This window comes from Miscanthus floridulus, chromosome 12 (assembly GCF_019320115.1).
Source record: "Miscanthus floridulus cultivar M001 chromosome 12, ASM1932011v1, whole genome shotgun sequence".
In the NCBI taxonomy this organism is placed as follows: Eukaryota; Viridiplantae; Streptophyta; class Magnoliopsida; order Poales; family Poaceae; genus Miscanthus; species Miscanthus floridulus.
Window position 1 is genome coordinate 63,491,793 of NC_089591.1, and position 14,284 is coordinate 63,506,076.

Consider the following 14,284-nt stretch of genomic DNA (forward strand, 5'->3'; position numbering starts at 1 on the left):
TGAGAAAGGAAGCTACCTCACTTTTGCCCCTTATTTAAAACGCATAGTCGCACAAGCATCACGATTATTATGCCACAACAAACAAACAAACCACCCTGGGATTCCACACCCAAAATGCCACCGATTCCCTGGCCAAAACCCTCCAAAAAGCTTAAAAGCACCCCCGGAGATGCCATTCACACCACCACTTCTTCATCTACGCAACAAGGCTTACCATTGGCTTACCATTAAATTTGATTAAACACTCCCATCATGGATCGATTAAAATGGACATTATATGTATGCAGTACAAAAATCATGGTTTTCTTTTTACTGCTTCATCTCATCTTATAAGAAAGCACTCTTAGTTTAGTTCCGTAGAATGGGTGGATCTCCAAAACCCAATGTCGTTGTAGGTTTAAATCCTACAGATCATACTCATTGTCACAAACAAGTGATGCTTTGAACATCAACATGGTCTTCAAAATACAACTTTAACTCATATTTTACATATAATTTTTTTATAATACATAGAAAAAGTATTTTGATGTTTCACTGAGTTCCACTTGCCCCTGCGCAAATAAGACACCTAAAAGTTGATATTGTAAAGTTTTAGATATTGGAGCTTATTAGTGGTTCTCACTACCAGGGACCTTAATCTTGGTTGTAATTGCAATCATCTCAAAATATGTAACACGTTGGTGGGGAAGGAATTTAGTTCTTGATGTGGCGCATGTGGCCGAGGTTGAATCCGTCGTCGGAGTTAGTGCCGGCGCCTGGTGGTGGCACGTTGAGCGATCATAGTTGTGCAGTCGCTCCATGTACTCAAAGGCCCCGTTCGCTTGTCTTAAATTTGGCTTGTTCGGCTTGTTTTTTCAGCCGGAACAGTGTTTTTCTCTCACAACAATTCAGCCGGAACAGTGTTTTTCAGTCAGTTTCAGCCAAAGTTCAGACCAGCGAACGGGGCCAAAGAAGCGTACCCGGTACCCCCGAGCGGGCCCTCCTCCTCGTCGACGGGCTGCGGCGGGCGATGCTCCCGCCTAGCAAACCACACGAGAGGAAGAGGACGAAGAGGAAGTGGCGGCCAAGCATCCGTCGCGGCCATGGCACTCAGATGCGACGAATCAAGTGTGCACCTCTCCACTTGTTACGAGATACAAACAAATGATTGTGCCTAGATCTTCGAGGGGGATTGGTCATATGGTCTGGAAGGTGCGAAGGACGCCGGAGTCGGCCGGGTGCGAGGAAGAGACGAGGAGGGAGCAAAGGTATCACTGAAGGCTATTAAGTGATTTTGGTGTTTGAATTATAACATGACAATTTGGACTCACATCCGTTGACAATTTGGATGACAATTTGGCCTCACATCCGTTGCTAGTATACAAGGTTAAGTTCAAATGGATGCAAGGTTGGCTTGAACTCAGATAACGTGAAGATTGAAGTGATGAACACCTGCTGTTGAAGACTTTGTTGGCCCCTCCTAGATCTCATTTTAACTCAAATTACGATTCTTGCATGCCATGGTGCAAGTTTATACGACTGTTTATGCCACTATAGCAAATGTAGAGTCTAATCTACTACTTATTCTTTTTTTAATAAAATCTGAAAGGAAAGTTTCGAAACAAATGCGCAATAAGCAAAAGAGCTTTAATTTAACATGAGGATAAAAGGTTTATAACAACTAATATGTTCAAAAATTTGAAATAAAAATTTAGACTCGTAATGCCACGAGGCATAGGCCTGATCTTTCAACGGCTGATTGTTAAATTATCACAGCCAGCGAGGGATTAAAGAGTATTTGTATGCATATTTTATTAGAAAATAAATAAAGATAGGGCACAAAGATAAATATTTTTAATTAGGTGTAGATAATAGATACGTTCTTATCATGTCTCTCAAGATTTTAGCTCGTCCGGATGTACCTCATCTAGTTCGATTAGATTTGATTAAAAGTCCCCATCACGAAATCCAACCCGTTCTAAATAGAACATGGGATTATGGGTCTCGTTGTTTAGCAAGTCCAAGCTCCAAAAACTAACTGAGAAGATAGATGACTTTCCTTAAGATTCGTCACTGTGTGCTGCCAAATTTGGCCAGGCGCCAAACCACCAGCACTGAGGGTGCGTTTAGATCCAAAAAATTTTGGATTTTGGCTCACTGTAGCATTTCGTTTGTATTTAGTAATTAGTGTCTAATTATGGACTAATTAGGTTCAAAAGTTTCGTCTCGCGATTTCTCGACCAACTGTGTAATTAGTTTTTTTTCGTCTACATTTAGTACTCCATGCATGTGCCGCAAGATTCGATGTGACAGTTACTATGTAAAATTTTTTGGCAACTAAACGGGGCCTGAGCCACGGCCACACCACTGATACCACCAATGCAGAATGCACAAGGCCGGGCATCTATATTTCCGACTCCTCCACGCCTAGCAACGCGCCCGCGACCGAGACCGGCACAAGCACAACACAAAACAAACACATGTCTCAGCACACCATTGCCGTCATGCACGCCGTCGTGCACCACCACCCTGGCCACCGCGCACCGCCGCCTCGCTGCTGCTCTCGCGGCCACGGGCGCAGCAGCGTCGTCGTCCGCGCCGCGGCCGCGGCCACCGTCACCAGCACCCCGGGCGCCGCGGCGACAGCGCCGGACTCGCCGTCCGCGGCGTTCTGGGACTACAACCTCCTATTCCGGTCGCAGCGCGCCGAGTCCCGCGACCCCGTGGCGCTCCGCGTCACGGAGGGCGCGATCCCGCCGGACTTCCCGGCGGGCACCTACTACCTCGCCGGGCCTGGGATGTTCGCCGACGACCACGGGTCCACCGTGCACCCGCTCGACGGCCACGGCTACCTCCGCTCGTTCCGCTTCGGCGGCGCCGACGACGGCGGCGAGACGACGGCGCACTACTCCGCGCGGTACGTGGAGACGGCGGCGAAGCGGGAGGAGCACGACGACGCGGGCGGCGCGTCGTCGTGGCAGTTCACGCACCGGGGCCCCTTCTCGGTGCTGCAGGGCGGGAACCGGGTGGGCAACGTGAAGGTGATGAAGAACGTGGCTAACACCAGCGTGCTACGCTGGGGCGGCCGCGTGCTCTGCCTCTGGGAAGGCGGCGAGCCGTACGAGCTGGACACGCGGACGCTGGAGACCATCGGCCCGTTCGACATCCTCGGCCGCCTCGCCGGCGGCACCACCACCGACGAAGCGGCACGAGACGACGACAGCAGCGAGGCTGCGCGTCACGGGCGCCGGCGGCGGCCGTGGCTGCAGGAGGCAGGGATCGACGTGGCCGCGCGCCTGCTGCGACCGGTCCTCAGTGGTCTGTACCGTCACTGCCACCTCTGCATCTGCATGCGGTCGGCGCACGCACCAGAGCCTGCGGCTGCAGATATCCACTCCGACCCGACCGACCTGACGTTTGTGCACTCGTGTGGATCCCGCAGGTGTCTTCAGCATGCCGGCCAAGCGGCTACTCGCGCACTACAAGATCGACACCAAGAGGAACCGGCTGCTGATGGTGGCGTGCAACGCCGAGGACATGCTCCTCCCGCGCTCCAACTTCACCTTCTACGGTCCGCGCCCTGCACTGCATACCCCTTAGCCTGCTCAAATCGAGTCAATCACAGATTCAAACGAAGTTCACGCCACCTGCTCGATCACTGACGTTGACGACGGCACTGCACCGCAGAGTTCGAGGCCAACTTCGCGCTGGTGCAGACGCGGGAGTTCGTGGTGCCGGACCACCTGATGATCCACGACTGGACCTTCACCGACAGCCACTACGTCCTCCTCGGCAACAGAATCAGGCTGGACATTCCCGGTACGGAAGGGGATTAGAATACTTCTCTCTCTCTGTTTTTTTTTAACTCCTGAGGCCAGACCGGCAGAGTCATTTGCAGCGTTCTCACGTGAGTGGCGTGCGGTGTTTGTGCAGGTTCGCTGCTGGCGCTCACGGGCACTCACCCAATGATCGCGGCCCTCGCCGTGGACCCGAGCCGGCAGTCCACGCCCGTCTACCTGCTGCCGCGCTCCCCGGAGGCCGACGCCAAGGCCAGCGGCCGCGACTGGAGCGTGCCCATCGAGGCGCCGTCGCAGATGTGGTCCATGCACGTCGGCAACGCCTTCGAGGAGCGCAACGCCCGGGGCGGCATCAACATACAGCTCCACATGTCCGGCTGCTCCTACCAGTGGTTCAACTTCCACAGGATGTTCGGTAAATTCCGGATACATACATCTTCGAAATCCTGTTGATTGAACAATGTTGTTCACCATGTACATCTTCGAAATTCTTTGACCTGCTACCGGCGCAGGTTACAATTGGCAGAACAAGAAGCTGGACCCGTCCTTCATGAACATAGCCAAGGGAAGGGAATGGCTACCTCGTCTTGTTCAGGTGAGCAATCGCTTGTTCAGTACTGGGGGGTACTGTAACAGATGTGGAATATCAATAGTGACAGAATTGTGGTACGTACGTACGCCCCGACCAATCCAATGCAGGTGTCAATCGACCTCGACAAGAGAGGAACGTGCCGAGGATGCTCCGTCCGGAGACTGTCCGACCAGTGGACCAGGCCGGCGGACTTCCCGGCGATCAACCCAGGCTTCGCCAACCGGAGGAACCGGTTCGTCTACGCCGGCGGTGCCTCCGGTTCACGCAGGTTCTTGCCGTACTTCCCCTTCGACAGCGTCGTCAAGGTAGACGTCGCTGATGGATCGGCGCGGTCGTGGTCTGCCGCCGGGCGCAAGTTCGTTGGTGAGCCGGTCTTCGTCCCGACCGGCCTTAGCGAGGATGACGGCTATGTTCTGCTTGTCGAGGTAGGAGGCACATCCATTCAAGAACCGACATGGGGAAAGAGAAACATGTCAGCTGACCCTGATGTTGCTTTGTTCGCAGTATGCAGTGTCTGATCACAGGTGTCATCTGGTGGTGCTGGACGCAAGGAAGATCGGGGAAAGGGACGCAGTTGTGGCAAAACTTGAGGTGCCCAAGCACCTCACCTTCCCAATGGGATTCCATGGGTTTTGGGCAGATGAATGACACCACAAACATCCAATCTAACTCACTGAGCCCTGAAGTAGACCCAAGTTGTCTTGATCGCTTGAAACCTCTGAAACTGAAAGGAACGCAACAACACGGTCTTTTGTTGTTCCGCTCGCTCTTCAGTCGGTTGCCCTCTCACAAGCCATCACGGAGACGTCTACTTCGACTCGAGCTGCTTTCAAGAACCTCGTACTTGGACTCTTCTGGCATCGACGACTTCTATGATCCCTTGGCTTTTCTCGACATGTTTTGTACCATGATCGCCTCAACTTTGTATTGAACTCCTTTTTCTATTTAGTGAAATATATGCTCCGCACGTTCTAAAAAAAAAAGGTCGCTCAAACAAACACATGATACCATGTAAAGTCTGTTCAAATGTACCATGGAACATGGATGCAAAATGCAAAGCTGCATCCTACATCAAGCACTGATAACCTGTAGAATTTTGCCTCGCCAAGACTTTAGACCATACTAATGTTCATGAAGCACACGGTAGATCATATTATGTAATAACGTTCAAGACATTCCCACACAGTAAACATATAAAGTTTCCACCAAGAGTACTGATAAGGCAACTTCTGGACCCGAGAACTAAGACATAACACCACAGATAACCATGTTGAAAAGGACTAATTCTAGAAGTAATCCTGCACACAACTAAGAAACCACCAAACTGTGAAGTCGACGAATTGCTGTGCTCAGCGTATACGAGCTATAGTTACCACGATGAAGACGAACACCGAGAGCATGAATGACATCTTCACTATATCATCAGAGAAATCGTAGTTCTTGCCCCCAGCTTGAAAGAGCATATTCACGAGCCCAAGTATTTTCTCAAGGAATTCCCTGATTTTTGCCTGGGTGTTTTCCAAGACCCACATCATAAATCCAGGAGGAGCAGTAGAGCTTCCCTTGAGATCAGTTTCCTTTGCTAAAAGACAGGATAAGTAGCATCAGATGCAGATTCGTCCAACTAATAAAACAAGAGGCCAACAGAACTAAGTGGGTTTTATTGTTTATATGTTTTCACATAACAAAAGGTCAAAAAGATTATTCAAGGGCTGCTGCCTAACTAAAAACATTGTTCACCCATTCCAATCCAAAGATGCCAAAAGCAGAATCTAAAAGCCACATACCATCCTGGAAGGACTTCTTGAATTCTTGTACCACATCGTTGTTCATCACAGCATCCCATACAGCCTTGTCAGTTGACAAGGCCATAACCATTTTCTACATGTAAGCAAAAGAAAGTCATGGTAAATCAGGAAAACTAGGTTATTTTTTGCAGACAGTATACATGAACCGACGCTGATGGCGTGTCAAAGTTTATGGCACGAAATTCGTATTTCTATCCATAAATAGCACCACTCAAGTCAAGCCACATTACCTGAACAGAAGCGTCTTCATGCAATAGGTGGAATGCATCCAGTACACTTCGATGTTCCTTTGTCAAAAGAGCACTTGAGTTAAGAACGAGCCTAGCAGATTCAGTCCATTCATCTAGTCCGACCTCAGATGCATCAGAATCCAGAGCAAAATGATTCACGAATATCCCAGACGAAGGGTGCACTGAGATGGGCAATGCGAGGGCTTGTAGATCAGCAGGTTCAGAGTCCACGGCAGGAGCCTTCTCAAACACCCTGCATGAAAGAGTCAATTTGCTTATATGGATGGATCAATAATGCAACGACAGACTGAATCAGTTAAACAAATATGAAGGCCATATGCTCTAAACAATACTGAAGGGTGACAACTCCACTAACAGGATAAGAAGCTCTAACTAGGCAATGACGGAGCAAGTATCAATCAACATAGTAAAAAAGCAAGAAAATTTGCTCTATTAGCAGAAAAAAAAAACAATTAAATAAATTGGAGATGCAACTGCATCTGATAGCAAGGCGTACACTCTGAGCAATTTGAAGGATACACGAAACAAACATAGAGTGATTTGAGGCACGCTAACTTGCAATGACAATTTGCAGTAAATAATACCGGATTACCGGTCCGTGCAAAAACTACAAATCACGGAAAACTTCACAATCTAATTACAGACACCAGAATTAAGTAAGCAACATGTAATTAATTACACTAAAAAACTCCAATCTTTAATGATCTTTTCCAAACAATAATCCAATTATACAACCAGATCATCACCAACCTAAGAAATCAACACCTATAACTTTATCAAAAGTAGATAGAATCTTACTGCTTGATGCTGGCGACGGCGGCGCGGACCTCGTCATCGGTGGGCGCGACCCCGAACACAACGCCATGCTCCTCCGTTGCCTCCTGGAGGGCGTCAGGTGCGTCGGCATCTCCCTCGGCGACGACGACCTCCTCCCAGTCCTCGCCGTCGCTGCGCAGCGTGCGGGACTCCCAGCACGCGGCGGAGGCGATGGAAGCCGGAGGCGGCGGTGAGGTTGCGCGCAGCGGGCGGCCTCCGGCGCGCGACAGTGAAAGGGCGCCGCCGGAGGAGGAAGAAGATGGGATGGCTGGGGCGGTGGCCGCGACGGAGCGGCTGGCGAGGCGCACGAAATTCCTGCTGGTCATGGCTGATGCGTCGCCGCCTCTCCAACCTCGCCGGTCCCTCCTGGTATGAACCACGTAAACCACCATGAGCGAGCCGCAGCCGCCCTATCAGCTGATACGACTCGCCTCCCCTCGCCTCCTGCTTAGAATTTTTATTTTATTTTTATTTTTGTGGGGTGGCTTCCTCGTCTCGATCGACGAGGTCTTGGTCGGTTAAAATACCCCCATCTGCTTTCGGAGATAATAACCTAATGGAGCCATGGAGGTTGCACGATACTTTAAATAAATAACTGTAGGGTTTACAAGTTTTATTTTTAGAATCACACAGTGCAATGTAGACGCTTACAATACGCACGTATACTCACCCCTATAAATACACGTACACAAACTCTATCTTTATAAGTCCTCTGAAGTACCGAATCAATATATCTCGAGATTCACAGAGTCATCACTTTTATCTCTATAATAATCTATACCTAATATTAAAACTAGAAAGATTTTCTTTTCTTTTGTGTAACGCATCTCCATATTTTGTACGTGACTTACTCATCATTTATAATATACATTTATATTATACATATTAGAAAAACACGCGTCCTGTAGATGACACAATCGTTAAATAAATTTCTAATAAGCTATGTGTTGCAACATACGACATGTTTGGTCTGTATGGACAGCTCGGAACAACGATGCAATCTTTCGGCAAGTGCAACCTTCTGTCCAAGCATTTTGCAAACTGATCTTCAGGAAGGAGTTTGGTCAAGTTATCTTTAGAGCAAAGCAAAGTATGAACCTCTCATTAGTCAATGGCTAAAAGCTTATGTGTAATTTTGTTAGCTTTCTTTGTATCTTTTTGTTCTGTTTTGTAACCTTTTGTATGAACTCATTGTTTTTGTGAATAAAAGTCAAATAGAGGGTAACCCCTTCTGTTTTTCTTAAAAAAGAAAACATACAAACATGTTTGCTAGTATATATTGACATAAATCTAATTTCTCCTGCACATTCGCTACGGTCTCTCCTTGTTGCCAGGAGATAAAGATCTATATATGCACTCATTATAATTATATAATCTGGATCGAGTTTCCGGGTGCAAATGTACATCTTTTAATTCAGCCGCGGCTTTCTCGGTGTTAACTTTTTATCTCTATATTAATTAAGTATTTTCATTTTTAACAATCAATAGGCTTGTGTCAGCATAACCTTTTCCTATTGCTCAAGAAAACTGTGTTACGTGATCTTATATCCATCGACGGTTTATAAAATATTAATGAGCCACTGTTAGCTGTAATTTTCTATTTGATGATGCAATTATCTGTGATTTGAATAACAACCCAGTGCCGTATGAGTTATTTTTCGCGTTTGTCTAGTCTAGTACAGTACTCAATCCATTCCAAATTATAGATTTATTACTTACTACGCACTATGTCTAGATGCATAAAAACAATGTATATAGAAAAGCTAAAACGTTTAGAACGGACGAAGGGAGTATATGCCAATTTCCAGATTCTACCGGTAGTTCGTCGCTGAGAGAGAAACCACCAAATTGTTGGTAGCGCGAACAGGATCCATTGGCAACCGCCAACAACAAGTGTCTTTCCTGAGCGAGAGCACCACACTTTCACGTGCGTGCGGGAGAGTCTAGCCGCTAGCCGATGGGCGTGCGGTAAGGGCCGGCCTGCCGCATGAGTGATGCCGCGCGGACGGCCCAATGTGGGCGTGAAGGTGGTATTCCGGCCGTCACGTTTTTGGATGAGGATTATCGTTTTTTGAGGAAAATGAGGATTATCGTAAACAGCATTGATGAACAAAAGAAATTTGGCGACGGAGTTTATCGGACGGTACACAGTGCTACTCCGGGGAATCAATGGCTAAATATATGCCTGGGATCATTGTTCGTACAACATAGTTACAGTAGACAAACCAAGAACAAACACAATGTCATACGATCACACACATAACACACAATGTCTACGTCCACAACGAAAGGATGCAGATGCACGCTAGCTTGTCAGACGACGACCGCCTCCACGTTCCCGGGCACGCCATGATCTGGTACACCAGCGCCGATCATCGGGCCGGCCCAGTACACGGCCTGGTTCTTGAAGCGCCCGCTGACGACGGCCGCCCCGAAGGAGCGGGCCGGGTTCATGGACGCGCCCGACAGCGAGCCCGCGGCCAGCACACACGCGCCCTCCGTGAGCCCCACCGCCAGCGCGCCCAGCGCCGTGGCCGCGAACCCCCGTTTGCCGCCGCTGGAGCGAGGGTCGCCGACCACGTGCACCGTGTACACCAGCAGGAACGTGAGTACGCCCTCCATGACCGCGCCGCCGAACCTGGTCATCGCCACCACATTCCTTCGGTTCGGTTGGCTGGTTCGTATCGTTGCTGCTTTGTGAAGAAGTACTGTTGGCTGATTTGTGTGAGAGAAAAATACTGTTTCGGCTGAAAATTTACGATCGTTTACGACAAGCCACAGCCAAACGAACAGCGTCATCGGCACCTCGTGCGTGCATGCGCAAGTTCATCGATTTTAGCGAGCGATCAATGTGAAACGACGACGGTTAATGTCAGAAAGGAAGTGATCGAGAGCGGTTAGGACGACAAGCCTTGCCGGCGGAGAAGAGGTTGAGGGAGAGGCAGGCCATGGTGGCGCCAGGGGCGAAGCCACGTTAATCTTGCCCGGTGCCCATGCACCAAGGTAAAAAAAATTACTACTAACTACATAAATTTTCACCATGTATTGCTACCGGATTAATGTATGTCTCCTTAGCAGTGTACCACCATGAATTTAGAGTTGGCTTCGCCCCTGGGTGGTGCCGAGCAGTTGCGACGCCTAGTAGAAGATGGCGCTCGGGACCCGATGTGGCCGTCGATGGCCTAGGCGAACGTGACGGCGGGGTTGACGTGGCTGCCGGAGACGTCGGCGGCGATGAGTACCGCAGCGAAGAGCCCGAACGCCTGCGCGACGGCGGTGGACACCAACGGCGAGGTGCTGGTGGTAACGTCCGCCGTCGTCAGCATTCCTGGCAACACACGCACACACATTCCAAACGCAGCGCACGGCGATCAGAAAAAACCGTCCATAATTACAACTGTATATCAACTCACTCATGTGGATGGACGGAATGCAGGGAAACTTGACGTACGGGCGGAGATGGCAGAGCCGACGGCGGTGAACACGAAGAGGAAGGTGGAGATGAACTCGGCGAGGTAGGAACGGAGGAACGGAGCGACGGCGGCGAGAAGCAGTGCTTCAAGTGGACAAGGAGGTTGTTCGACGTCGACGCCATGGCACGACTTCTTCGCTCTTCGCTGTTTCAAGTGTATGTTGCGCGCGCACTAATGCCGCACGGGCAGTGTTCCGGAGTTTTATAGCGAGGCCGCGAGGGAGTGGGCGCGTCCGTAGAGTGAAACCGCGCCTGGGTGGTTCGCAGCGGTTGCTGCCGCGCTCGCGCGTGTCCGTTCCAAGTTCACACGCCCGTTGAGGCCAGTGTGTGCCGCCTGCCGCGGCGTATACACGCACGTGTGAACATCCGTCCAGAACATAGGAGTATATACGGAGTACTTGGAAAGGCTGAACCGTACATAGTACATTTATACAGATACAGATCGAGCGGTTCTCTCGCTTACAGCATCTTGGCAGCGTTGGTGAAAATTAAACCAGAAGGGAAATGCAAACAAGACCAAACATAATCACAAGCACGAAGCGATGACACGACGACGGATCGACGACGATGGTGAAATCAACACGACGGATTGCATTGGGTCCGGATCGACTTTCTTCATGGGTACTCCTGCTGGCCGACCGGCTGGTAGGAGGCGATGAACACGTCGCCGTAGACGAGCCCCGCCAGGCCGCCGCCGATGAGGGGGCCGACCCAGTAGACCCAGTTGCCGGCGAAGTTGCCAGCGGCCACGGCGGGGCCGAAGGAGCGGGCCGGGTTCATGGAGCCGCCGCTGAAGGGTCCGGCGGCCAGGATGTTGGCGCCGACGATGAAGCCGATGGCGATGGGCGCGATGGTGCCGAGGGACCCCTTCTTGGGGTCGGCCGCGGTGGCGTACACGGTGTACACGAGCGCGAAGGTGATCACGATCTCCATCACCACGCCCTCGATTTCGCTGATCCCGGACACGCCGTGTGTCGGGATAGCCTGTGCACAGTTCGTTAAGCTCCAAAGTGAGAAGGTGCACAGTGAAAAAAAAACTACACAGCTACTGTAACGTGCCAAGAGAGACTGATCGAATCGAACCTGTCCGTGGGTGACGTACTGCAGGAGAAGGCACGCCACGGAGGCGCCGAGCAGCTGGGCGACCCAGTATAAGATGCCGGTGAGGATGGTGATGTGGCCGCCGACGGCGAGGCCAAAGGTGACGGCGGGGTTCAGGTGGCCGCCGGAGACGTTGGCGGCCATGGAGACACCCACGAAGAGCGCGAACGCATGGGCGATGGCGATGGCCACAAGGCCGGTGGGGTCCAGAGCGCCACCCTTTGTCAATTGCGCTGCACAAGACGAATTTGAGGTTGTACATCCCTAGTCAGTGGTGTGAAATAAAGTGAAATGAGACATGCGAGTAAGGTGCTTGTGATAGTAGAAAAGCTCACAGTAGGCAATGGCGGACCCGACGCCGGCGAACACGAAGAGGAGCGTGGCAATGAACTCGGCCACATAGGCCTTGAGGGACGCGGCGCTGAAAGAGTCGCCCAAGCTTCCAAATGCAAGCTTCACCATCTTTTTTTCTCTGAAGGTATTCCGGCCCTTAGACTGAGTTGGAATTCAGAGAAGATTGGCTATAGCTTATCAGGCTGATGCGAGAGTTTCTTCAGCTCAGTCTCCTTAAATACACATCATAAGGCGCTAATGGACCTGGTGCTATGGGCGGTGTGCAATGATCACCACATGATTGATAATTTTAAATTTTGATCGTGTTTTGTGGGCTTGTGGCTGATATTGGCCGACCAACCGCCCTAACTCGCTAAATTGCTGTGGAATTGTGGTTGTTTAGGCCGAGCCACGTTAGGATACACCATCAGACAGCGAGGAGAACAAGACCTTGGAGCAGATATATGCTATCTCATGCCTAAACAAATCAATGGCGGTGCGGACTGATATCTGAAATTCTGAACTGATCCTTCATTTCTACCCTGCGTCTACTGATGCATCCATGCAAAATCTAGAAATTTATGATCGAATAACACGTGAACAAAGCCCCCCCCCCCCCCAAACAATCCTTCCGTGGCGAGGTTCTTGTTCTGTTGTTACAAACTACTGCAACATAGTATTATGAAAGAATACTAATCCTATGCTAGAAGTAGAGTAGTCGATGGATCCTTACTGAGCTGTTGCTTCATTCATAGGACTTGCGCCCTGTTCGTTTGGGCTAATTTGACTTATAAGTCATGGCTGAAAGTACCGTTGGCTGGTTTGGTGTGAGAGAAAAATACATCTCCTACAACAAAAGGGGAATTCCTCGGACCCTCGGCCTGAGTAGCTGACCGAGTAAGGTATCACCTAGATTAAAATTGTTACACCTCTCGCGTTCAGGAATCTAATCGTCTGCATACTGAGGGCCTGTTTAGTTCCCAAAAAATTTTGCGCAGTATCCGTCACATCGAATCTTGCGTACTAAATGTAGACGAAAAAAAAACTAATTGCACAGTTGGGTGAGAAATCGCGAGACGAAACTTTCGAACCTAATTAGTCCATAATTAGACACTAATTACCAAATACAAACGAAAGTGCTACCGTAGCCAAAACTCAAAAAAAATTGATCTAAACGCGCCCTGAGTTCTGTAGTGATACACTGTATCATTCCCGTTAAAAAGGTGGTCAGGTCAGGGTACTGCGACAGGAATCCAGTGAACATCCTCCATTTGGGGTAGGTGAGGCGAACAAGATTAATCTACGGATCTTGCGCTAGTACACCAATTGAAAACTGCCAGTTGCAAGGTGATGACAGGGCTCTTATGAGTAGCAGTGTCTTCATTGCAGTTGCAGAATTGCACAAACGAAGATGATGACGACGCCAAAAGGGCCTTATTTCTTTATGCTATCTTTGTGGTTGTTCAGTCCTTGTGTGTATAGAGTTTCCTAGAACTCTCTGGCTTCTTCGTTTTGGCTGAAACGATCGTGGATTATTTACTGCTAGCTGGTTTGGTGTGAGAGACCGCTCACTTTTCAATTTAAAAAAAAGAAACGTATGCCCTCCCTACGTGTCAGACAAAATGTTTTGGGCCACTGAGTGGGAATATTCCCTAAACTTTCTCTGATCCTACGTGGGTGTTTTGTCAGAAACACTATTGCCTGATGATTTGTCAATTGTCAATGCAGTATTGTAAGCAATTTTGATCATGCAGCTTTTTCCTGGGAAATATTATAAATGCTTAAGAGTTCCTCGTGAATTGATCTATAGTGAAACATACTTTATTAGCATTGTACCCTTTTAGGTATCTATATACTTTTAGGGGAAAAAAGAGCGGTAAAAATTGCTACGTTATTACGGTTTTTTTTTTAAAAAAAACTGCCACGGTATTTTGGTAGTGACAAGTAAACTGAAAAGGAGGATGGTACATTAGTAGAATGTAATTTTGCAGTATGGTGACGAGTCATGCAACTGGTTCTGATGATTACCACGATGATATTGGCAACAGCTCAATCTGCAAGTGCGCTTAACTGCTGAAAAATCCTTAAACTGCAGAAACATAATAGCTCCCAATAAGATGATAAATTGTGGTTAA

General features: G+C 49.2%; 3 protein-coding genes and 1 pseudogene across 3 annotated transcripts; 1 reads left to right on the forward strand and 3 right to left on the reverse strand.

Annotated features, from left to right (window-relative positions):
* Positions 1 to 2,414: 2,414 nt before the first annotated feature.
* LOC136497907 (carotenoid cleavage dioxygenase 7, chloroplastic-like) lies at positions 2,415 to 5,366 on the forward strand. Its single transcript, XM_066493804.1, has 7 exons — positions 2,415 to 3,297; positions 3,422 to 3,550; positions 3,667 to 3,798; positions 3,913 to 4,191; positions 4,289 to 4,371; positions 4,476 to 4,793; positions 4,873 to 5,366. The coding sequence occupies exons 1-7, from the start codon at positions 2,460 to 2,462 to the stop codon at positions 5,014 to 5,016; spliced, it is 1,923 nt and encodes a 640-aa protein (XP_066349901.1). The 5' UTR covers positions 2,415 to 2,459; the 3' UTR covers positions 5,017 to 5,366.
* Positions 5,367 to 5,480: 114 nt separating this feature from the next.
* LOC136498418 (uncharacterized) lies at positions 5,481 to 7,714 on the reverse strand. The gene is made up of 4 exons (XM_066494352.1): positions 7,226 to 7,714; positions 6,407 to 6,659; positions 6,156 to 6,249; positions 5,481 to 5,950 (listed from the first exon to the last, which is right to left on the reverse strand). The coding sequence occupies exons 1-4, from the start codon at positions 7,633 to 7,635 to the stop codon at positions 5,718 to 5,720; spliced, it is 990 nt and encodes a 329-aa protein (XP_066350449.1). The 5' UTR covers positions 7,636 to 7,714; the 3' UTR covers positions 5,481 to 5,717.
* Positions 7,715 to 9,556: 1,842 nt separating this feature from the next.
* Positions 9,557 to 10,838, reverse strand: LOC136495995 (aquaporin TIP5-1-like; annotated as a pseudogene).
* Positions 10,839 to 11,178: 340 nt separating this feature from the next.
* Positions 11,179 to 12,338, reverse strand: LOC136497535 (aquaporin TIP2-3). The gene is made up of 3 exons (XM_066493371.1): positions 12,152 to 12,338; positions 11,799 to 12,049; positions 11,179 to 11,699 (listed from the first exon to the last, which is right to left on the reverse strand). The coding sequence occupies exons 1-3, from the start codon at positions 12,276 to 12,278 to the stop codon at positions 11,331 to 11,333; spliced, it is 747 nt and encodes a 248-aa protein (XP_066349468.1). The 5' UTR covers positions 12,279 to 12,338; the 3' UTR covers positions 11,179 to 11,330.
* Positions 12,339 to 14,284: the final 1,946 nt, after the last annotated feature.

What these genes read in the sequence shown, in the direction of transcription:
- LOC136497907 (XM_066493804.1), top strand. Translation starts at nt 2,460, where the DNA reads ATGTCTCAGCACACCATTGCCGTCATGCACGCCGTCGTGCACCACCAC. An exon ending in AATCAGGCTGGACATTCCCG is followed by an intron (nt 3,799 to 3,912) that starts GTACGGAAGGGG and finishes GTGTTTGTGCAG; the next exon opens with GTTCGCTGCTGGCGCTCACG. An exon ending in CAACTTCCACAGGATGTTCG is followed by an intron (nt 4,192 to 4,288) that starts GTAAATTCCGGA and finishes CTACCGGCGCAG; the next exon opens with GTTACAATTGGCAGAACAAG.
- LOC136497535 (XM_066493371.1), bottom strand. Translation starts at nt 12,278, where the DNA reads ATGGTGAAGCTTGCATTTGGAAGCTTGGGCGACTCTTTCAGCGCCGCG. An exon ending in CGGGTCCGCCATTGCCTACT is followed by an intron (nt 12,050 to 12,151) that starts GTGAGCTTTTCT and finishes CGTCTTGTGCAG; the next exon opens with CGCAATTGACAAAGGGTGGC. An exon ending in AGTACGTCACCCACGGACAG is followed by an intron (nt 11,700 to 11,798) that starts GTTCGATTCGAT and finishes AACTGTGCACAG; the next exon opens with GCTATCCCGACACACGGCGT.
- LOC136498418 (XM_066494352.1), bottom strand. Translation starts at nt 7,635, where the DNA reads ATGGTGGTTTACGTGGTTCATACCAGGAGGGACCGGCGAGGTTGGAGA. An exon ending in GCCGTCGCCAGCATCAAGCA is followed by an intron (nt 6,660 to 7,225) that starts GTAAGATTCTAT and finishes TCTTTCATGCAG; the next exon opens with GGTGTTTGAGAAGGCTCCTG. An exon ending in ATGAAGACGCTTCTGTTCAG is followed by an intron (nt 6,250 to 6,406) that starts GTAATGTGGCTT and finishes GCTTACATGTAG; the next exon opens with AAAATGGTTATGGCCTTGTC.